The following is a 23788-nucleotide window of genomic DNA, read 5'->3' on the forward strand; positions in this document are numbered from 1 at the left end:
TTCCTTTGGAAACTCTGTTTCATTGCCTTGGAGAGGATAGGGATAATTAACCTTCAATCGTTTTGCTCGATGATGCTTGCGGGAAGATTCATCACAACCAGGTGAATTAGGCTTTGATACAGTGTTTTAATCTGTTTAGTATCAAACATTCTTTTGGCACAACCTAGACTGTGAAATATGAACCTTTTAGAGTAATACATAAACACCAAGAACTCCTTATGCATGGAACCCGAGAAGCTGAGCTACATACCTTGGTGTTTAAGATAAGGAGCTTTTTCCCTAGAGGTTAGAAGAACGGACTCATATTCAGGTATATTAACCACTTGGTATGCGCCCCTTCCCATTGGAAAGCATACCCTATGAGTAGAAAGACAAAGGGGAAAAAAGGAGCCAAAGAGCACATCTAGCTCCTGCTTTGCATTATCAATAATTTGATTGATATAGAAACAAATGTACTTAGGAAGAGATGATGGGGGGGATCCATCCACTCCATGTTCGTGTTCATTGAGAGTATTTAAGCACTGTTCATCTATATTACTAATAAACTATTATTTCAGGATTAGAAAATAAGAAACATATAATACATATAATACAGGTATGATGTCTGCTAAACATATTCTAAATATTTTAGTTGTTTCAAAACTTCTGAAAATTATTTCCAAACATCAAACTTATTTGTTGTGCTGGATTAACAGTTAAGCTTTGCTGAATTGTTGCCTGTAACTTTGCATCATTCCAGATAATTCAGCACTTGCATTTTTTTCGTTCATTGCAAACAGATTTCAATTGCCAGTGGACACATGATGTTTTTGGTCACATGCATTCTTCTCATATTAGTGTAACTCACAATGTTGAAGGAAATCTATAGGTGAGCATCATAACATATTTCTCGATGATTCCGACGTTTGACTATTCATAAGAACAAATTGGATAATACATGCAATTCTTGGTATTCCTAGTTTCATACAGCAGTGTTTGAGAAGATGCATGAAGCCCATTGGCAGCAGGCTGTTGTTCCTTTGGAAACTCTGTTTCATCGGCTTGGACAGGATAGGGATAATTAACCTTCAATCGTTTTGCTCGATGATGCTTGCGGGAAGATTCATCGCAACCAGGTGAATTAGGCTTTGATACAGTGCTTTAATCTGTTTAGTATCAAACATTCTTTTGGCACAACCTAGACTGTGAAATATGAACCTTTTAGAGTAATACATAAACACCAAGAACTCCTTATGCATGGAACCCGAGAAGCTGAGCTACATACCTTGGTGTTTAAGATAAGGAGCTTTTTCCCTAGAGGTTAGAAGAACAGACTCATATTCAGGTATATGAACCACTTGGTATGCGCCCCTTCCCATTGGAAAGCATACCCTATGAGTAGAAAGACAAAGGGGAAAAAAGGAGCCAAAGAGCACATCTAGCTCCTGCTTTGCATTATCAATAATTTGATTGATATAAAAACAAATGTACTTAGGAAGAGATGATAGGGGGGGGGGAATCCATCCACTCCATGTTCGTGTTCATTGAGAGTATTTAAGCACTGTTCATCTATACTACTAATAAACTATTATTTCAGGATTAGAAAATAAGAAACATATAATACATATAATACATGTATGATGTCTGCTAAACATATTCTAAATATTTTAGTTGTTTCAAAACTTCTGAAAATTATTTCCAAACATCAAACTTATTTGTTGTGCTGGATTAACAGTTAAGCTTTGCTGAATTGTCGCCTGTAACTTTGCATCATTCCAGATAATTTAGCACTTGCATTTTTGTTCGTTCATTGAAAACAGATTTCAATTGAAAGTGGACACATGATGTTTTTGGTCACATGCATTCTTCTCATATTAGTGTAACTCACAATGTTGAAGGAAATCTGTAGGTGAGCATCATAACATATTTCTCGATGATTCCGATGTTTGACTATTCATAAGAACAAATTGGATAATACATGCAATTCTTGGTATTCCTAGTTTCATACAGCAGTGTTTGAGAAGATGCATGAAGCCCATTGGCAGCAGGCTGTTGTTCCTTTTGGAAACTATGTTTCATCGGCTTGGACAGGATAGGGATAATTAACCTTCAATCGTTTTGCTCGATGATGCTTGCGGGAAGATTCATCACAACCAGGTGAATTAGCCTTTCATACAGTGCTTTAATCTGTTTAATCATTTTGCAATATCAATAATTTGATTGATATAGAAAAAAATGTACTTACGAAGAGATGATAGGGGGGGATGAATCCATCCACTACTAATAAACTATTATTTCAGGATTACAAAATAAGAAACATATAATACATATAATACATGTATGATGTCTGCTAAACATATAATACATTACCTGATGTTAAATTGTAAACTCTATAGTTCACATATAACTGTGCAACTGAGCTTTCTTTTTGTATCTACAGCCTGATCCTTGGTCTGTTGGCGATGGCGACGCAGCAGGCCAGCGGAGGGGGAGGAGGAGGAGGCGGACGGGGAGGGGGAGGAGGAGGCCGACGAGGAAGGGGAAGGAGGACGCGAACGGGGAGGGGGAGTCCGACCCGGACCGCCCTGGTCCTTGGCCAGTTGGCGATGGAGAAGCTTCAGGCCAGGGGAGTGAGAGGAGGAGGCGGACGGGGAGGGGGAGGGGGAGGCGAACGGCGTGGGGGAGGAGCCAAACGGGGAGGGGGACCTGGAGGCGGAGGCCACGGCGATGTTGCAGGCCACGGCGTCGGCCGTTTATTCCTCCTATTTTTGTGCACTTGATTGGCTCCTTTGTTTTGTTTCCATCCTGGTACAATATCGATTATCTCTGTATACTTGGAGGTGGAGCACGGTCAGCCATAATGTAATTGCTAAATGCACACTGTGGTCCTGGCCTGATGGTGGATACGCGCTAGTTTTCTTATTCTTTCCTAATCGTGTGGTCCAGATCGTTGTTCGTTGTTGTGTGTGTACTTCATGTGTGGACGTAGGGAAGTTTACGTTGGATCTTTTATTAGTAGTACTGGTAAAAATGCCCGTGCGTTGCACCGGGTTAGATTGTTGATTTTCGGATCAAGAATTTTGTATTTGAATCCTCCCCCCTTATGTCCTTCGTCAACATGTAGTTGAACTTTGCACCGCCATTGAAGTGCAAGTAGATATCTAAACATACGACAAACCATTATAACAACTACTCCCTCCGTTTTTAAATATAAGTCTTTTTAGAAATTCTAATAAGGGACTACATACAAAGCAAAATGAGTGAATCTATATTATAATGTATGTCTATATACATTCATACGTTGTTTTCGTAACGGCTTCAAGCTGAATATTGCCATTCACGTAAGTATGGTGGCTGGTGAGTATGCATATGGATGAATGACTTGGAGGAGATCACATGAAGCTGGCAAATATGGACAGAGATATTTAACCTTCTGTATTCCATCTTGTAACTCTTTTCATATGTGGACAGATTGGATGGTAGTCAATAACTCATTGTGCACACCAAGTAAACAGTAGGTAGCTATGTGTAACAGAGTGCTCTATAGTGTGGATACTCTAGTCATCTCTCTGTCAGGATTTTAAGCATGGAGATATGACAGTGAGTACCTTGTATGATAGGACATGAAGGAATCCTGAAATCTTACTGTATTGGTCAGAGAAAGTATGGTCAGGTGGAACAATCTTGCACTATGTGATGTATCGCTAATGTTCACTCTAAGCCTTTTTCTCAGTTACAAGTCATTTTCTCTTAGATTGCCTTGCACACACTGAAATTTATTTTGGTTTAATCGACTATAGCATCACAAATGCACTCTCTTGTTTGAAGAAACCTGGTTGTCAGAAGGCAGCCACTTATTCCATGTATCCTTTCAGTTTCTGATGCGGCAGCGATAGCTCGAAAACCATTCAAACCTCCGTGTGGAAATGGATACAGTGAAAATAGTGAGCTTCTTGCTCGGCGCCTTTCAGCCCGTAAAAGATTTGTCCCGTGGGGTTCAGTACAACCATTTGCAGTTCCAAACAATCTTCAGCAGCTGCCTACCATTGCTAGTGATGATTCCTCAGAGAAAGAGCCTCTTCCACCTGGCATAGAGCAATTAATTTTGTGGCAACCCGAGGAATGTGACAAAGAGAATAACAATTTTACTGCAATTGAAGTTGATCATCTGCTTTTACGTTACCTTCATCCTCAACAAAGGTAATATATTATCCTGTTAATGTTTTTCCTATATTCATTTTCTACATGCTTAATTGTTTGAAGTGAACCCTCTATTTTATGGTATCCCCATGATAATTATAATCAGCATTAACTTTGTGCAGAACATGTACTCTTTGTAAGTTGTAGACATTCACATATAGATACCACATATTGCACTATAGGTTCATTTTTAGGCTAAGCAGGTGCAAACAATAACTAAAAATGCTGATTTCTTCTGAATCTTTGAGATGAAGAAAGTAAATCACATGATTGTGTTGTAATGCAGGGAAGGAGTTTAGTTTATGTTTGATTGTGTCTCTGGGTTGCTAAGTGATGATGGAATCGCTGGATGCATTTTAGTTGATGACATGGGGTAATAAGCTGGAACAATTCATGCCCTCCCTCTTGTCCATTTTTATACTTTGATGTAAATACATAATGCTTCTGTCTTTCAATCCTTTTATTTAGTCACTGACTTGCTATTACATAAAGCCACTTCTGACGCTTCTTTGTATTTTCCAGATAGGGGAAGACTTTACAGTCGATAACTTTACTAATGCTTGTCTTTCAATCCTTTTATTTAGTCACTGACTTGCTGTTACATAAAGCTACTTCTGACGCTTCTTTGTTGGGGAAGACTTTACAGTCGTTAACTTTACTATATACCCTTCTCGCTCAAGGCTTTGAGGGTAAGCCAATGGTTAAAAGGGTTGTCATTGTAACCCCCACAAGCCTAGTTAGCAACTGGGAATCTGAGATAAGTAAATGGTTAAAAGGAAAAGTGCACCTGCTTGCCCTGTGTGAAAGCACACGTGCTGATGTTCTTTTTGGAATAGGAAGTTTCTTAAAGCCCTTGAGCCATCTTCAGGTTTTCTTTTACTCAAACTCTTCTCTTTTCTGCTATTTTCTATTAGCATGCTTACTAATTGCAATCAGAATTGTGTGTTCATGACAATGTCTGGTGAACTTATATGTTTGGATTGTAAACAGGTACTCATCATATCTTACGAGACCTTTCGCATGCATTCGTCAAAATTTGAAATACCAGGAAGCTGTGACCTTCTCATATGTGATGAGGCTCACAGGTTAAAAAATATTCAGACACTAACAAACAAGGTATATCAGTTTGCCAATTTAGTTGCCTTTCATACATACATGAGTAGTTTGCAATTAAGTTCATCTCCGATTTTGCTCTGCCTGAACTCACCAAAACACTTGATGCATCAGTCACTCGCGGCCCTTCCTTGTACACGGCGTATCCTGTTATCAGGTACCCCAATGCAGGTAGGTTTTTGCTTTCCCGTTCTTTCCCATATTGTAGCTGGAACCATTGTTTTGAATTTCGATATATTCATTTTCCTCTGCAGAATGATTTGGAAGAGTTCTTTTCAATGGTAAATTTTACAAATCCAGGAGTTCTGGGGGATGCCGCATATTTTCGCCGATATTATGAAATATGTACTTTTTATTAAAATCACAAGTTACAGTGCTAAATATTATCAGTTACAACTATTCATTAACAGATAGTGGTGTTCTCAGATATTTGTTATTCAAGTTTCTTTGTGTGTTGTGCACCTAAAATCATGTGTTATTCCTTTTAATTGCATCCTATCTTCCTTTCCTCTGTATTTAACTCTAACATTATCTGCCCCTAACTGAAGGCACCAATAATTCGTGGAAGAGAACTCACAGCAACTGCAGAAGAAAAGAAGTTGGGATCCGAGAGATCTCTTATTCCCTCCTTCACAACTTCAGCGGGAATGGCCTCACCTTGGGCGCCTCGCCGGCGCCGCTCTCCTCCACTGCTGATGCCTCTGGTGAGGCAGCCATACTCTCCTGTGCCTGCACACCTTCAGCTCCATAGCCTCCAACTGCAGCTGCTGTGTAGTAGTCTGATGCCATGATCCTGTCCAGCTTAGCCCTCACCGCAGCATCTACACCCAAAAGGCACAGGTTTCAGTCAGCAATCACTTCCAACCAAACCAAGCAACAAATCTACTACTACATCAACAACACTCACAAGTAACAGAGGAGCCAGGGTGGATGGGCTCGTCGGCACGGGCGAGCCATAAGCGGGCATGGTGTGCACAGGCCTGGAGCGCGTCGCGGTGGGAGACGCCGACCGCGGAAGCAGGGCGAGCCGCGGCGAGGGCGGCCACAGCGGACACGACGTCGAGGTCGCCCTCCACGAGCAGGTCCACGGTGTCGTCCCCGACGCAGTCGTAGGTGATGCAGCTGCTCCGCTCGTGCTCGCGCGCGGCCATGGTGGCGATGAAGTCGCTCTGCGGCTTGACGTCGAAGAGGGCGCCGAAGTAGACGAGCGCCAGGAGGTCCTGGACGGACGAATCGGAGCCGGAGGCGGACGGGGCGGGGGCGGGGACGGGGGGGACGGAGACGAATACCTCCTCGGCGACGGCGACGGCGAGCGGGGCGCGGAGGCGCTCGAGCTCGTCGATGACGGCGGCGAGGGTGGGCTTGGAGCGCATCACCTCCTTCTGCTCCTGGTTGAGCGTCCTGCCGGCGGCGACGGCCTCATCCATCTGCGCGATGCCTACTGGAGAAGATAGAACAAAGGAGTGCGGGTGGGATTCACGCAAAAGGCAGGGGTTAATTTGCAAAACTGAAACGTTTTCTTAGATACCACTTAAAAAGGGACCGCGGATTGAATAGCCGAAAACAGAAGGACTTTTTTGCAAAACAGCCCGACGTACGACAGAAGCTATCCGTGCTTTATTAGTAGGTAAAGATAGATAACAAAAATTTGGCCAAATTCCCCACCCACCACACTCCCCTTTCCCTTTCCTCTCGAGCGCTTCAATCCCGCAACTCCTCTTTCCTCTCCGGGATTTCAATCCCGTAACCCTAGCCCTCAAACCGATCCCGCCGCCGGCGAGATGGAGCCCCTGGGGCTGCCGAGCACATCCTCAACCACCACCACCCTTTCCTCCCCGGGATTGCAGTTCCGCGACCCTCGCCGTCGAACCGAGCCTGCCGGCGGCTAGATGGAGCCCCTTGGGCTGCAGCAGTTGGCGCTGTTGGACGGCGACGACCAACTCCAGATAATACGCGACCGCGAGACGGAGATGACGCGCTGGCCTACAGTCGAGAGGTTGGGTTTCGTGCTCCGCCGGCGGCTGGGTACCCGGATCGATGAGTACGACCAGCGGGTGTGGCCATCCTGCTCCCATGGCGATAAGGGGCTGGAACTTGTCCGGTCCATGCTGAAACAAGCCACCGACAAGCCCATCGAGGAGGCCTATCTCGAGGCGTTCCGTCGGCTCCCGGTGGACGCCATGCCGGACCAAGCTGAGTGTGCTTACCTCGGCGGCCATTGCATCGGCATTCTCGACCCCGTCTCCAACATCATCCTCAACACTCTGAATCTACTCGCCATCCAAGGACCAGCTCCCGCCAACACCTGTCAACCCTCATATCCGCAGCACTTGGTCAGGGATTGCCTTTGACTCATATTGTGCCATCCTCGCATTCTTGCGGGTTTATTTTCGCTATATCTCCGAGGAGCAGGCCAGATTCTACATACACCTCTCCGGCGGTGATTTGGTTGTCGCCATCTGCATTGCGGAGATCGAATTGACACAGTCAACCACCATCATGCAAGAAGACCACATTGCAGTCTGCCACTCTAATCTCTTCCGTGACAGGGCCAAGCTTGGCCTCCGCATTGCAGCAATCAAGGTCGATCACCCAATGCCTGATGATCTCTTGCTGCTATTCCAGGGGCAGCCCACGGTCGATCACTCAATGCCTGATGATCTCTTGCTGCTATTCCAGGGGCAGCCCACGGTCGATCACCCAATGCCTGATGATCTCTTGCTGCTATTCCAGGGGCAGCCCACGGTCGATCACCCAATGCCTGATGATCTCTTGCTGCTATTCCAGGGGCAGCCCACGGAGGCCATGAGATCCTTGCTGGCAACACTGGAGGAAGGGCGCTGCTTAAGTGTCGATGACGTGGAAACCTTCATAAAGGTTCTGCACTACCAGCACCTTGTGGTTCCGACTGACCTGCACCTCACATTGCCTCGCACTCCAAGCAGCCCAACGGACTCTGGCTTTGGTTGCCGTTTCAACCTCAACGACGGAGCAGACACCATGGCAGCAACAGTTACCTTCCAGCGCCGGGAAGCTTTCAATCTTGGCAACTTGCGTTCATCCAAGTATGTACTCAGCAAGATCAGATCCTCCATTGGGCTCATGCAGGGTTTCACCCAACACACTCCTATGGAGGTTGCTGACGCAGCCCCCACGTGCCAACACATTCACTCAATAAAAATGTCTCCTCGACATCATACATGCCTTTTATGTCAAAGCTCTCGCCAAGCTGCCCAACTCTTATGCCCAAAGGTTTCTCCGTGCTATAATGGCGGCAGGGCACTGCTATGGCCTATTGGATCCTGTCTCCAACATCATCATCCATGCTGTTTGGTATGACGTCATTGCTCCTCCACGACACAACGGCTCTAAAATTCAGCCTGATATCCTAGGCGCCACTGCTTTGCGCCGTCTAGAGATTAGATCACTCAATGGCCTTATTGCGGCTGTTCGTGTTGCTAAAGATTTTTCAGAGCACAAGGCTGTGCAGTATCTTCGTTCAATACGGTGTGATTTGTCTATCATGCCAGTGATGTGGCAATCACCACAAAAAAGTGTCCGCATATTACATCATGCTAGCAAGGCTGCAAGCCACCCACTGGAAGAGCACCATATGTCCAGTCTTGGCTTCCTGTTTGACCCTGCTACCGCGTCCTACCTGGACTATATCTTTAAAGATGCAGGAAATCCTCTCTCCGATGCCTTCGTCACAAATTTGCACCTAGTGTGCCAAAACATATTACCATCATCATTTTATGGGATTGCTCCACAAAATACTTCTATGCCAGGGTTACCAGAGATTGCACCTACCAGACACAACTTGGAGCAGAAGCAACTTTTTCTTCGTGGAGAGCTTGGGGAACTCCTTCGACTCTACGCCATTCAACATCCATCGGTAAGCCGCCCCTTCTCATTTTAGACCCTTGTACTTGCAGCACTATTGTTGCTCATCACGTTTGCGTGTCATCGTCTACTCTGTGTGTAGGAACCATTATATAAGGTGGAGATGATTTGTGGCGTTGACGAGCATACCAGATTGTTCTATTCACATTGCTATCACCTCAATTTCTTGGCGGCTCCACAGGCCTTGGCGCCACGCGTACTGTTTTTCGCTCAGATTCTGAAGCCAACATCTCAAAGCAAAGAATCTGATGGTGGTTCGTTTTGCTGCCCGCTTCCATATTATGATGCCAACAATCCGTTTCCTGGTAAGTGCATTCTTTCTTTTTTGAAGCGTTCACATGTCTGATGCATCATCAACCGGAGAACACCAGTTTACTCAGGCCAGCCCCTGCTGCCTAAAAACATTCATAAACCAACAAATGATTCATTGTCTCTAGCTAAACCCCCACATAACCTGCAATCTGTTTCTACTGGCCAACCCTTCCTGTTTAATTTGTCAGTAGCTCGGATGTGTCCCTGTGCACACATCGAAGCAAAATTTTGAACTTCTGGGGCATTCTCGAATTTAACAAGTTCATAATCGGTGAGTCGTGTACCCCGGGGAAAGATAGTGCATCATACAAGGAATTGATGGGAAAAATACCTCTTTTATCCAGCGCCCAACTGACCACATCCCTATCCTGTGAAAGCTGAACTAACTTCACTTTTGTACACAGCTCTTGCGAGTCTTCCAGTTCAGCGTTCCCAAAAAAGAATGTCTGAAGCTCAAGTTATGTGCCCCCCCATCTATATCTTTTTGCAGATGCGTTAACCCATCTGTACCAGATCAGGCACCAGCCCTTGCAAGCGTCTAGATCTTTTGGCAACAATTTGATCACCTGCAAGTTAAACAACTGTGGGGACAATTGATCACCCTGCGTAAGCCCCTTGTAAACTCTGAAATGTTGGCCATTTTCTCCATTAAAATGAGAGCATAATTTTTCCAGATTATCCTACATTCCACTTAGCATCAAAAACTTTCTTGGTCAACACTTCAATCAAGAAAGACCAATGCACCATCTTATAAGACTTCTTGAAATCTAGCTTTAGAACCACCCCTGCCTGCCCTGTTTTCCTATAGGAATGTACCCCCTCATGATCCACCACTACACCTTGCACAAATGCTGTTTGAGCAGAGGCAATCACCTTAGCAGCAACCAATGTCAGCTTTCTGGTCAGCAACTTAGTTATCAGCTTGAAGATCACATTCAAACGGCAAATGGGCCCGTAATGCCTAATCACACTTGCATCCCTGAGTTTTAGCAAGAAAATGATCACTCCAAATTAATTCAGCCCATATCAATGGAATTAGCTTGCAAATCATCCAACATTTCTGTAAAACCTACCAAACCTCTGAGCCATGGCCAAAATTCTTTGTAAAATTGAACTGTGTGCCATCAGGATCCGGCACAATATTTATCTTCTTTAAAAAAAATCAGTTTCAATGCATGAAGTCTTTCTGCTGTCCTCTTATTACTTCTCAATCATCATTTTATCTATTTTTGTAATAGGACGATGCTCAATGTGTGAGGTCAGTATGAGCAACATAATACACCCTTCTTCTGGTGCTCACAGAACCTAAAAGGACAGTAGATTTTGCATATGCGTGCGTGCCAAATTCGATGAAATGCTATCAGACTTGTGGCGATGACCTCAGTGAATCCGAGTTGAGCTACTTTACCGAACCTGTGGATCTTTTTGCTTCCGCTCAACCTTCGTCCTCGGGATAAAGAAGCCGAAGAACGCTACTTTGCTGGTATGTTTATATCCAATCGTCAAAGGCATCTATTTTTCAATTCGTTGGCAGCATATATGTGTAATAGCGACTATGTTTGGGACTTTGAACATAATAGTGTTTTCTGTAATATGCATCTTCTAGTTAAGAATGGGACAACAAACAAAGATACTTGCTTAGAGTTTGCTCCTTGGGCTATCTCTGAGTCATAATTATTTGTCATCATATTTCTATTACTGCTTAATCGGTAACAGAGGTTTCTAATGAATCAGTGCTTGATTTGTCAGGCATCTGCCTATGTGGTGCCACTCCATCAGAAGCTGCGATGTCTTGACCTCTTTCCAGACTCCCTGAAGTCCCTTCTGTTTTTGGAGAAAAAGATTCTAGTTGTAAAACATGATGGCAGCGGTAGTATGACACTTGGGCAGTTCACTGCATGCACGTATCTTGTAACTTGTGTTTCATGCTCCGGGCCACCTAATACTAATACTAATGATGTCCTGTGATGAATGATGGAACGTTTCTGCTACAATGTGCATATTATGTACTTTTTCCCGCGTTGCAATTCGACAGGACAAATGAATGAGCTTTTTGTTCCGTAGAATGCATAATATTGTTTGGTAGAATAAATCAGTAGGCTGTAAAGTTGCATCCATGAATTTGAGGTCAAGCTGAGAAGCAATTGCAAGGTGCCCAGAGGATTCCCTTTTTGCTTTGAAGGGTCTGTCTATTTTACTCTTATCTTTGCAGCCTCACATCCAGTTGTGGGCCTATACATGTGCACTGTCAGTTATACTCCCTCCGTCTCATAATATAAGAACGTTTTTCAAGCTAAAACTGCTTGAAAAATGTCCTTATATTACCGGTTTAGTTTGAAAAACGTTCTTATATTATGAGATGGAGGGAGTAATATTTTGTTTACTTGAAGATGACTCCTTTTTGTGCTGATATCAGGAAATAGACAAGTGGTGATTTCCTTTGTAAGATGTACTATTTCCTATCCAGAACCTGAGTACCTGTAATAGATTAGTGATGTGTTGCGAAGAATTTATTTCCAAGTTATATTTTGTTGAATGCGAATGTTGAAAAGACTGAGATTTTGAATTCACCTCGGCGCAACTATAGGCTCAACTACCTTCAGTTGGAATCGCTTGCACATCCGTAGCTGGGTTTCGATTTTTTTTCTTAAATGCAGGCAAACAAATTTGTTTACTTGCTTAAGTAGTCCATTTGGTTTGGTGAAGTATCAAAGAAAATAGTTTTTGCTGGAGTCGCGAGGACCGATGAAAGTTAACTGGACTGAAAAACGTATGGCCTTTCAACCCAAGGCCAAGGGGAAACCAGTATACCTGCAAGGCATTGCTTGATCTGAAGCCAACTGCTCTGCCATCTCCTCTGTTCAACTAAATCTGTTACAGGCCACAACACAAATTTCCCATGTGTTTCTTTTTGTAGAGATCAAACCAGAGGTGGAATCATCAGCGACAGCGTTACCAGAGGCAGTTCAGGGATTGATTACTGAATTTCAAGACTTGTTTGAGGACCCAAAAGGATTCCCGCCACCGAGAGAGTTTGATCACGCGATCGAATTGATCCCCGGAACACAACCGACTGTCTACGGTCATATCGTTGCAACTTGCAACCCAACTCAGAAAGACGAAACAGAAGCTCATGTGATGGAGATATTGCGTGAGGAAATCATTCAATACATCCATAACCCCTTCTCCTCAATTCCCGTAGCCACATGGTCTTGCTCAAGATGATGTTCTTGCTCCATGGCATGCTCAGGCAGTCAGTCTCTATAACATGATTTGAGCTCTGCTGTGTGGAGTAGAACTGCAGTGCCTTTGCCCGCTGAACTTGTTTTGCTCCTTCTGAATTTTTGGATGGTGATCTGAACATAACTCCATCATTATTGATCTCATACACAGCAGGCTCTCCAAAATCAATGAGAGGAAGCTGCTGCTCATAGAGATAACCTTTATTTAGATATGCAGGTCTTGGGTCTTTGTCCCTGATGAATGTCAGGTTAACTTTCTTCTTATCTTTCTTGGCAATATGGTCAAGCATTTCATCCACCTTGTCATCACCACTAATTATCTGTTCCGATCATGTTATCCACACACCAGCATGCCTCACAAAATACATATAGTCCTTATAACCATATCCTTCTGTCTCTGTAAGTGCTATCAGATTATGATATGTAATGTGTGAAATGCACATGGTCCTCTCGAAGTTATGTTGCCAAGGAAACGTAGTCTAACTTCCCAAACACCATCATCTGAACTATAAACAAAGACAGAAATACAAATAGTTTAATAAACAGAACACTGCATTTAAAAAACAGGGGATATTATTTAAACAACTTCAATTCTTAATTTATTTACAATATACATCATTTAAAAAATAACCTACTATGTAACAATAACTTACTGTTTGTTAAATCAAGTTAAATAACAAAATCACTACCTTTAGAAAATAAGGAAATTTCTATGAATTAAAAAATTAATTCCTAATTTATTTTTTGACAACCTAGGCTGTACAATATACATTGCCTTTGGAAAACACCCACAATACAACAATAACTTAGTGTTTAATAAATTAAATAAAATAAACAGAACATTCTTGCTTCAAAAAGCAGGGGATATTCTCTACATAACAAATTCAATTCCTATTTATAAACAACATAGAGTTTACAATATATTTTGCTTTTAAAAACAACCTACAACATAAGAATAACTTACTGTTTGATAAATCAAGTTAAATAAACAGAAATCTGCCTTTACAAATAGGGGGTTTTCTGTAAATTAAAAAAATCAATTCCTATTTATAAACAACGTAGAGTTTATAATATATTTTGCTTTTAAAAACAACCTACAACATAAGAATAACTTACTGTTTGATAAATCAAGTTAAATAAACAGAAATCTGCCTTTACAAATAGGGGTTTTTCTGTAAATTAAAAAAATCAATTCCTAATTTATTTATAATCAAACTAAAATGTGCAATAGTGCAATTACCAAATTCAAATCAAGAAATTGTTTATTTCCCCTCAATTTACCAGAACACTAACTCTAGAATTGACAAAATGCATGAGAGCATAAGGCTAGGGTTTTGGATAGGTAACTTACTCAACTCCACCGAATGTCGACTCCCCGATGGCTTCCCATTAGAGTTGCATTGACAACCCGGCCTAAGCTGACGCCGCTACATACTCGGCCGATGACTGCGGTGTCCTGGTGTGCACCTGATAAGTCGGGTTCGAGCTCTCGTAGACCCCCTCTGGTGGGCTATGGTGTCCGCTGCCACCAAAGCCTACTGCGTTGTTGTCGCCGCCATTGCCATATCCAAGAGGGAGGAGAGAGCCAGAGGTAAAATAATGAAGACGCAGGAGAGAGCGGGAGGGGAAAATAAAGGAGACGACCTCCGGTGTAGCGTCGTCTAAGGTCGCCTAACGGCATCAACTACGAACAGTTACACCATGTCAACTTTTGCAAGACCCACATATCATAATTATCATCAAATGGTCCCAAGCTGCCAATTAGTGTTTTTGCAAAAAAAAAGAGGCCAGGAATCAGTAGTTTTTGTTGCAAACATGTAAACTCGTGTTTTTCTGCAAACCTAGCCCATAATATGATGGGTTTCTACAATTAGCTCGTAGCGGAAGTATTCTGTTCGTGCCGCAGTTTGCACGGGTAATTACCTTCGTATGAGACACGCATCACAACCCTCCATCCTAGGCCTGGCCCATTTCCTTTTTCTTTTTTAAAGATCAAAAAATAGATTTGAACTCCCAACCTACTGTTTCACTTCCACATGTTGTAACGACATGGCCAACTCACTTGTTGCATCTTGTTACTTCTCTTTATTTTTCTTGTTGAGCATCTTCTTCTAGTTTCTTGTTTTTTCTTTTCTTTGGCTTTTTTTGCTCTTTGGTTTTATTCCTTTTTTTCTTTTTTTCTTTGTTGTGCACAAAGCAATTGGGACAACTCATTTGTTGTGCCTAGTTACTTCTTGTACCTATTTTTTGAGGGTTAAAAAAGTAAGAAGAAAATAAATGGCCAGGCCCATGCTGGAGGAGTGTATGCGCTGGTTTGTATGACGCTACTCCATATAAAGCGTATACGTCAGTGCCTTTAGCAAAACTGGCACCCACGCTCGAGCGCTTTGGGCTGGCCAAGCAAACGAAAACGTTGCTCGCAGGGTCGGTTGACAAGGCCACTAGTCTGCCCTTGACTGTGAGACATTTGACCATTTATTTGCAGACAATAGTCGACGAAGTTTGGAAATTTTCTGAGTTCAAAAATCAGTTTCCAAATATTCAAAAAAGTTCACGAGTTCAAAACCAAAATCGTGATTTTGACAAAAAAGTATCTGAACTTGTAAACAGGTCACGGCTTGAAGAAAAAGTTCACACGATTGAAAAACTATTTTTTTGACAATAGTTAACTGATTTTCAATAACAAATCTCAAATTCAGAAATTTCACTAATTTTAGAAACAATCATAATTTTTTTTATGTTCAGTAGATCTGAAAATTTTCATCAATTTTTGTAAAAAAAAGTTCACGAATTTGAAAAAAATTCATCACTGTAAAAAACTTCAAACATTTTTAAAACAACTTATCGCTTTTAAAACAATTTCATGGGTTGCACAAAAAATAAGAATTCGAAAAAAGTTCGCCAATTTTTAAACAAATGTTCATGAATTCTACAAAATCTTACCATATTTTGGCAAAAGTTTACGGTTTTAAAAAGTTCATGAATTTTATAAAAAAGTTCACACATGTTGGAAAAAAGTCTCGAATTTTCAAAAAAAAAGTTCGCAACAAGTGAAAAAGTTCTCTAATATGAATAGAATTTTGGGAATTAAGAAAAAAAGGAAACAATTTGCAGATAAAACTTCCAAAGAGAAAAGAACCAGAAAAAAAAAACATAGCCGTTACATCTGGCACAAAAAGTAGAAAAAGACATAAGTGAACACGAAGTAAGAAAATATTGAATGTAGAAGTTCTCAAGTTCAAGTCTTCCCAAATGCATGCCACCACCATTGTTTGAAGCTTATAAAGAAAAAGAAAAAACTAAATGGGCCGGGCCCAGGATGACAAGCCTATTGCACGCTTTCAGCGCCCTGCAAGGTAAGGGGCGCCCGCAGCTAGGGTTGGGCGTTCAATTTATATGGTTAATACGATTCAGTTTATTCGGGTTTTTTTTAATTTCGGTTCTGAAGAAATTGCCATTGAAATAAGTACACAAAATTAGATGCACCCATCATACACCGAACCATATCAATCGAAATATGTCGGTTCGGTTTGTTAGGTCAACCGAAAAACCAAATTACATGCACCCACCAATTAAAGTGTCATGACAAATGAGAAGGGGTAGGCTTTGTATAGAATGCACAAAATAATTAGTTCCATGAGCGCGCATACCTCCACTTGGTAGAAGGATTCACTAGATTTTGACTAGTCGTGCATGTAAAAGAATAGTAAAATATTCCAATGGGCAATGGGTTACCTTTGAGCGGCCGGAACTTAGATAAAAATGTACAATAATATATTCATGCACGCGCAAGCTTAGGATTTTAGATTTTAGGCCAGTGCTTTCAATTGGAGGAAAACATCCATAAGGCTGATCATCAATTTATTCCAACAATTCATTAAAGAACAAGTATGCCGAAACGTCTTTACAACATGGACAAATAAATCTTTGCCGAACACAATCAAGAAAAGGCGATGTGAACTACAAATAGTTCATACCCGAAGAGCTACAGTATTTTATTATTGTATAGCTATGAAGAACTATTGTGCAACATGAGCATAAGAAATCATGGACAAATTGACAGGTTCATGTCATAGAAACGAAATTCCAACAATGTGCATCTATCACCCCAATTTGATCTTGTAAAAGATAAATATCAGAATCATGCATAAATATGACATATCATCTCACCGAATTTTGAATTTATACTGAATGTACATAGCATCAACAATTGGTTACTTATTAATAGCGTAACATCAGAATCATCGGGAAATATGTTATATTATCTCACAGAATTTTGAATTGATTTATAGATATAGAGTCTTTGATTTGAATAATGTTCCGTGAAAGGAAAACAAACTAGCACACACCTCCCACTTTCTCTGAAGAAAAAAACAGAGGAGAGGTGAGGCAGGAGCGAGGGTATATATATATGAAAACTTTGAGTCCCGGTTAACCGGGGCTGAAGATGACATTTAGTCCCGGTTGGAGACACCAAGTGGAACTAAAGGGCGTGGGACCTGTCGCGTCCCTTTTAGTCTCAGGTGGTGTCTCTAACCGGGACTAAATGTCCCATCCGAACCGGGACTGATGCCCGCCGAGCCCCGTCCGACGTCCCCACCACTCGAACCGAGACTAATGCTATCATTAGTCCCGGTTCGTAACGCGACCGGAACTATTGCTCCGATCCGACTAGAACCAACACCCTGTTTTCTACTAGTGAATTGTCGATGCCCTAGTTAAAATGGAGGGGCCCTCTTGTGATATACAACGATTGCCATGCTGTGTGCGTGATGTGTAGTGCTGCGCAGCCCTGCATTGGTCCAACATGTGCAACTATTGCTGACACCCTTTTGTGCAATTAATATTCTTATTCAGGGACCAAATCTCTTGGGACAAATTTAAACAGTCGCCGTTATCAAAGTGCTTCAACTGATGATTCGGTCGTTATCAAACTGCTTGATATGATGATTTGTTATAATCAATCACAGAGATTAGTTCTCCAACTGCCCTTAGGAGGGTTAGGTATGGACAACGCCATCATCATGGCAGGCACGTCGTACTTAGAGTTGCAGATCATATCTATTTATCAGCACATACATATGGATGTATACAATATACTCCCTCCTTTTCAAAATAAATGTAATAGTTTCAGTATTCGAACTAGAACCATGGCACTTATTATGAAACGAAGGAGTATATGTGATTTCATATGGTATATGTGAACGGTGCGTGCGCCCTGATTCTGATCCATCGTGGCAGCCATTGACCAACACACTAGAAACCGGCTAGCTAGTGCATATTAGTGGCCATAACACTTGACTTGGAGATCACAGCCATTGTGTGCTCGTGCATGCTAGTGGAAAGTATCATATACTAGTATCATGCATATATTACCGGTGTATGATACTACCTTACAAATGCATAATATCATATGTTAATACTTCCTTTGTAAACTAATATAAGAGTGTTTAGATAACTAAAATAGTGATCTAAACGTTTTTATATTAATTTATGCAGGGAGTATTTATAATACTCTATTTATTATCATACGTGAACATAGTAGTATATCATTTATTATGATACGGTATCATGATATAATATTCAACCTTCTCTTTCTTCATTTAATTTTATGACATCTTATCAAAATTGCCTAGTTGACATGCATGATACTAGTTATGATATTCCCATTACGACCATCCTAAGAGATCGGGCTAGTCATCACAAGGAACCACAACTATATATGTGCGTGGCTACTAATCAATCTATGTGTTTGCATCCCTGCGGTGTATCATGGATCCAATCCAATCCAACAAATGTGTACACTTGCACTTTAGTAGTACTACGAATATTCATGTGTTGGAGCATTTCTTTAATTAATTAGTTCATTTCAGCCTAATTGCTGCTTTGAATATTAATGGATAGAATATGAAGCTAGGACCAAATCCCCCAAGAGAAGTATCAATATAGCTGGAGTTGTATTATTCTCAAATAGGTGCCATACTGGAATTGATTATGGTTGTGATGGCAAACAGTTTCATCGACAACGTCGCCAAAACTGGGGAGATTTTGTTCCCCAGCTGCATGCCTGAAAATTATTGTTGTATTAGAGCAAGTACAATAGAGCTGAGTCAGCTGGCTATAAGAAATAAAATAGTATATTTTTGCTTAGTTGGAGGAGAGAGAAGGTAAGCGGGCTCTTAATTAAGAGCCAGCTCTAGCACGTGCTCCTAGGCACTTTGTGAGAATGAATGGTGGGTCATATAATAAATAAGTAGTACACTCTTCTAACCAACTATTGTACATGTTAGCTATAAGATGGGCTATAGATGACATGGCATGAGCTTACAGCCGACAGCCGGCTCTACTATTGTACTTGCTCTTACTAGTTTCTAGTTGGCACATGGATTCCTGTTGATCCGGCCACTTCCAACTTTGATTGATTAGTTCCTTATGTTTCAAATTGCAAGGTCTTTCTCATGAAGCGATCGGTGTCTTATTCCAACCATCATCATGTGTCTCATCTGCATGCATGTGTGCATAGTAAGAATGTTTTGAATAGCAAGCTATGGCAAATAGTGGCGAGCCTCTAAATCAGTTATAGCGGAGCTATAGCGGTCTATAGCGACATATTTATACATGATACCATTTAGCGGCACCCTACAGATAAGGCTAGCAAGGTAATAATGGGGCTATAGCCGTCTATTTAAAACTGTGATAGTAACACATAGATATGATAATTAACTGACCATCGATGTCATGAAGGAACAAATAACAATCTAAACTAGGGACGAGGGAATGTTTGGCACTACTCCGCTTCACCAAAATCACTTCCACTTCATCAAATCCATGTTGAAGTAGTTTCATATAGAAGTTGCAGCTTCACCAAAGAGCAGTTTATCATGTTTGACTTCCAAATAGCTTCAACTTAAAAAATGATAAATTTAATTAAAATTATTTATTTGATTGGATGACGTGAGAAAGAAAACGAAGGGGATATCCACTTGCTGATGGTAATGATGGATAATTTTTTCATTAAGTTCAGTTTCTAGGGTTTTTGGAGCATCCCTAAGGAGCTTCACAATAAACAAGGACTTGTACGCTATATTCTATTTATTTTTCTGCAGAGCGATATTACCTGGAGCTAACCCGTTATAACGGAATTTTATAGAGCGGAACAGTCCCAGAAAGGCCCTAAATCTCAGTCACCTGAAAGTTTACTTCGAATAAGGTGAGTTCGCCGGCAGTTTTCTGCGGGGTTGTGTGGGTTTTTTGAACTTGAAAACAAGGAAGCAACCTAACTTGATTTCATTTGTTTCTCCCTCTGTACCAAAATAATTGTTGTTGGAAAGATTGTTGTTGGGAAGAATTATTTAGGTACTTGTAGACACTTGCACTTTAGTAGTACTACGAATATTCATGTGTTGGAGCATTTCTTTAATTAATTAGTTCATTTCAGCCTAATTGCTGCTTTGAATATTAATGGATATAATATGAAGCTAGGACCAAATCCCCCAAGAGAAGTATCAATACAGCTGGAGTTGTATTATTCTCAAATAGGTGCCATACTGGAATTGATTATGGTTGTGATGGCAAACAGTTTCATCGACAACGTCGCCAAAACTGGGGAGATTTTGTTCCCCAGCTGCATGCCTGAAAATTATTGTTGTACTACTAGTTTCTAGTTGGCACATGGATTCCTGTTGATCCGGCCACTTCCAACTTTGATTGATTAGTTCCTTATGTTTCAAATTGCAAGATCTTTCTCATGAAGCGATTGGTGTCTTATTCCAACCATCATCGTGTGTCTCATCTGCATGCATGTATGCATAGTAAGAATGTTTTGAATAGCGGGCTATGACAAATAACGACGAGCCTCTAAATCAGCTATAGCGGAGCTATAACGGCCTATAGCAACATATTTACACATGATACCATTTAGCGGCACTCTACTGAAAAGGCTATAGCAAGGTTAGAACGGGGTTATAGCCGGCTATTTAAAACATAGATAGTAACACATAGATATGATGATTAACTGACCGTCGATGCCATGAAGGAACCAATAACAATATAAACTAGGGACGAGTGAATGTTTGGCACTACTACGCTTCACCAAAATCACTTCCACTTCATCAACTTCATGTTGGAGTAGTTTCATATATAAGTTGCAGCTCGACCAGAGAGCAGTTTATCATGTTTGACTTTCAAATAGCTCCAACTTCAAAATAAAAAATGATAAATTTAATTAAAATGATCTATCAGATTGGATGACGTAGCAAGAAAACGAAAAGGATATCCACTTGCCAATGGTATAATGATGGATAATTTTTCATCAAATCCAGTTTCTCCCACGAAATGAACTTAGCTCAATTGCAAATTCAGACAAATTACATATAGGCGTCGTTCTCAAAATAATGATAATGTATAATAAGTACATGCTCCACTGTGCACTTTGTATTGAAACTGTTCCTTATAATTAATGGAGAGAAATCCTGTGCATGCATGCACACGTACGTGTTGATGAGGTTATGTACTCCGGCTCCATTATTCCAGAGTAATGCATCCACTAGTGGACAATGTCATGGTCATGGCTATCCTTCCCTTCATGGCTATGCATGTATAAGGTGAGTTCGCCGGCAGTTTTTCTGCGGGGTTGTGTGGGTTTTTTGAACTTGAAAACAACGAAGTAACCTAACTTGATTTCATTTGTTTCTCCCTCTCTACCAAAATAATTGTTGTTGGAAAGATTGTTGTTGGGAAGAATTATTTAGGTACTTGTAGACACATGCAATCCTCTCCTGATCCCCTCCAACTGGTAGCCACTTACTAATCAGTTTAAGACTCGGACTATTTTTGGCGCGCATGTGGAGTTGAAAAGATCCTTTGCTTCCATATGATCTTCTTCTTCATGCGCCCCACGTAGGTGTAGGTGTAGGTCTCCATGCCATGCCGCTCCATCGCTAGCTTAAAGAGAACACACACCTCCTCATCTGAACCCCAATCCAATCTCAGCTGCGTTATCCACCATCCATACATCTAAACGGTACGGGGATTCTCTGCGCACTGACTAACTAATCTTGCTCTCTCTAGGCTCCATCGTGTCGAGCGACCAGCCATGGCTCGCCTTCTCCTCGTCCTCGTCCACGCGGTGGCCGCCGCCATCGCCCAATCACTGCCCGCGCGCGCTTCTGCTGCTCCCTCGCCGTCCTCGTCCTACCTCTGCGGCTGGTGCCCGCGCGGCTCCACCGCCTCCCTCCTCCCTCCGGACGCCGGCGCTCTCACCGGTGCTGCGTGCGGGTACGGAGGCCCGGATGCTGTTGAGAACGCCGCCGAAGCGGGGTTCCACATTGCGGCCGTCAGCTCTGGATTCTTCCGCGGCGGACGGGCCTGCGGGGCCTGCTACCAGCTGAGATGCAGGGACCGGAGCGCGTGCGCGCAGGGCGGCGTCAAGGTCATCGTCGCCGACGTGGCGACGGACGCGAACAGGACAGGCGGCGGCCAGTTTCAGCTCACTAGGGACGCCTTCACCGCCTTGACTGCTTCTCGTGTCGATGGTCAGCTCGCGAGCTTGGTGGACACGGGTCACACGGCCGTCGACGTCGACTTCAGGAGGATACCTTGCGCGTACAAGAGCAAGAACCTCGCGGTGAGGGTGGAGGAGTCGAGCTGCAGGGACAAGGGCCACCTAGCCGTCAGCTTCCTCTACCAGGGCGGCCAGACCGACATAGTCGCCGTCGAGGTGGCGAAGGCGCCGGCTCCTGATGCCGCCGAGAGCACCGCCGCACCGTCGCCAACGAACTGGCAGTACATGACGCGGCGCGAGGGGTCGCCTGGCGTGTGGCGCACGCCGCGCGCGCCGGCCGGCCCGCTGCAGCTCCGGCTCGTAGTCACCGCGGGCTCCGGCGGCAAGTGGCTTCGCGCCGACGGGGCGGTGCTCCCCGCGGAGTGGCAGCCCGGTGCGGTCTACGACACAGGGCTGCGGGTCACCGACGTCGCCGCGCGTACATGCAGCTGCTTCTCCGCCTCCGGAGACAACGACGAAGAGGAATAGGAGTCCAGTTGACACGCAGACGCGCGCTCCCATCATTGCTAATCGCCCCGGCCGGCGTCGCCGCCGGCGAATTGATCCGATGGACCCCTCTGCCGCCGCTGCAAACCCTAGCCCGGGGAGCTTTGGGTTCGCCTCCGCCGGTGCTCCTCGAAGCACCTGTATCGCGCGAGGCATTTTCATGCCGTCACAGATGACCTCGGCGGCGGGTGGCGTCGCGTCGGCGCCCGCCGTGAAGCCTCGTGGCCCCTCTCGAAGCTCCCAAATATGGCGCGGCCGAAGAAGGGAAGGTTTCCGCGAAGAAGAACAAGGTATCCTCTAAGCCGTCGATGGCATGGGTGGCGGTGGCATTGACGGCATGGGTGGCGGTGGCATTGGCGGCATGGGAGGCATCGGTGGCTTTAGAGCTACCATGGGCGACATGGGTGCCATGGCTGGCTTTGGAGCTACCATGAAGACCATGGAAGGCATGGGTGGCTTCGGAGCACCTTCGGGCGGCAAGGGCGGCATGGGAGGCATGAATTTTGCGTCTCTCATGGGAGGCTTGGGAGCACCTCCGGGCGGCATGGACGGAATGTCTTTCGGTGTGCCTCATACACCTTCGCATGATGACGTTGAAGATCTTGCCAACACCGCACGTGACAATGAAGAGGAGGAGGAAGAATCGTCTTTGGATGATGAATCGGAGGAAGAGGAAGAGGAAGATGAAGACGAGGACGAGGCTTGATTGTTGATGGACCATTCGTTGGTGTGAATTTTTGTGTCATGAACTTGGTTGGATGATGTTGTAGGCATGAATTTGAACTTGTGGGCATGAACTTTTTATGTCATCATCAACTTGTTTGTGTGATTTAAATCATGTCATGTCTTTGTTTTGATGTTTGAAATTCATGTCGTGTCCAAAATGCAACATATGACAAGCGCAGGTTGCTCGCGCGCGCTGCATTTTAGCGCGCCTGCTGGAGCTACGCGTGCTGCATTTTAGCGCGCCTGCTAGAGCTACGCGCACGCG

At 43.2% G+C, this 23788-nt stretch overlaps 3 protein-coding genes across 3 annotated transcripts; 2 read left to right on the plus strand and 1 right to left on the minus strand.

Annotated features, from left to right (window-relative positions):
• Positions 1-3648: 3648 nt before the first annotated feature.
• LOC123409849 lies at positions 3649-6719 on the minus strand. The gene is made up of 3 exons (XM_045102720.1): positions 6200-6719; positions 5950-6113; positions 3649-4064 (listed from the first exon to the last, which is right to left on the minus strand). The coding sequence occupies exons 1-3, from the start codon at positions 6717-6719 to the stop codon at positions 4029-4031; spliced, it is 720 nt and encodes a 239-aa protein (XP_044958655.1). The 3' UTR covers positions 3649-4028.
• A 238-nt stretch (positions 6720-6957) lies between these two features.
• On the plus strand, positions 6958-11688 carry LOC123412030. Its single transcript, XM_045104990.1, has 4 exons — positions 6958-9187; positions 9278-9500; positions 10746-10990; positions 11257-11688. Exons 1-3 carry the CDS (start codon positions 8561-8563, stop codon positions 10814-10816), a joined length of 921 nt encoding a protein of 306 aa, XP_044960925.1. The 5' UTR covers positions 6958-8560; the 3' UTR covers positions 10817-10990; positions 11257-11688.
• Positions 11689-21395: 9707 nt separating this feature from the next.
• LOC123413058 (expansin-like A4) lies at positions 21396-23663 on the plus strand. The gene has a single exon (XM_045106004.1). The coding sequence runs from the start codon at positions 21844-21846 to the stop codon at positions 22777-22779; it is 936 nt and encodes a 311-aa protein (XP_044961939.1). The 5' UTR covers positions 21396-21843; the 3' UTR covers positions 22780-23663.
• The last annotated feature ends 125 nt before the right edge of the window (positions 23664-23788 follow it).

This window comes from Hordeum vulgare, chromosome 7H (assembly GCF_904849725.1).
Source record: "Hordeum vulgare subsp. vulgare chromosome 7H, MorexV3_pseudomolecules_assembly, whole genome shotgun sequence".
Taxonomy (NCBI): Eukaryota; Viridiplantae; Streptophyta; class Magnoliopsida; order Poales; family Poaceae; genus Hordeum; species Hordeum vulgare.

What these genes read in the sequence shown, in the direction of transcription:
- LOC123412030 (XM_045104990.1), top strand. Translation starts at nt 8,561, where the DNA reads ATGGCGGCAGGGCACTGCTATGGCCTATTGGATCCTGTCTCCAACATC. An exon ending in ACGCCATTCAACATCCATCG is followed by an intron (nt 9,188 to 9,277) that starts GTAAGCCGCCCC and finishes CTCTGTGTGTAG; the next exon opens with GAACCATTATATAAGGTGGA. An exon ending in TGCCAACAATCCGTTTCCTG is followed by an intron (nt 9,501 to 10,745) that starts GTAAGTGCATTC and finishes TTTTTGTAATAG; the next exon opens with GACGATGCTCAATGTGTGAG.
- LOC123413058 (XM_045106004.1), top strand. Translation starts at nt 21,844, where the DNA reads ATGGCTCGCCTTCTCCTCGTCCTCGTCCACGCGGTGGCCGCCGCCATC.
- LOC123409849 (XM_045102720.1), bottom strand. Translation starts at nt 6,719, where the DNA reads ATGGATGAGGCCGTCGCCGCCGGCAGGACGCTCAACCAGGAGCAGAAG. An exon ending in CCCTGGCTCCTCTGTTACTT is followed by an intron (nt 6,114 to 6,199) that starts GTGAGTGTTGTT and finishes TTTTGGGTGTAG; the next exon opens with ATGCTGCGGTGAGGGCTAAG. An exon ending in GCGCCGGCGAGGCGCCCAAG is followed by an intron (nt 4,065 to 5,949) that starts GTGAGGCCATTC and finishes GCTCTATGCCAG; the next exon opens with GTGGAAGAGGCTCTTTCTCT.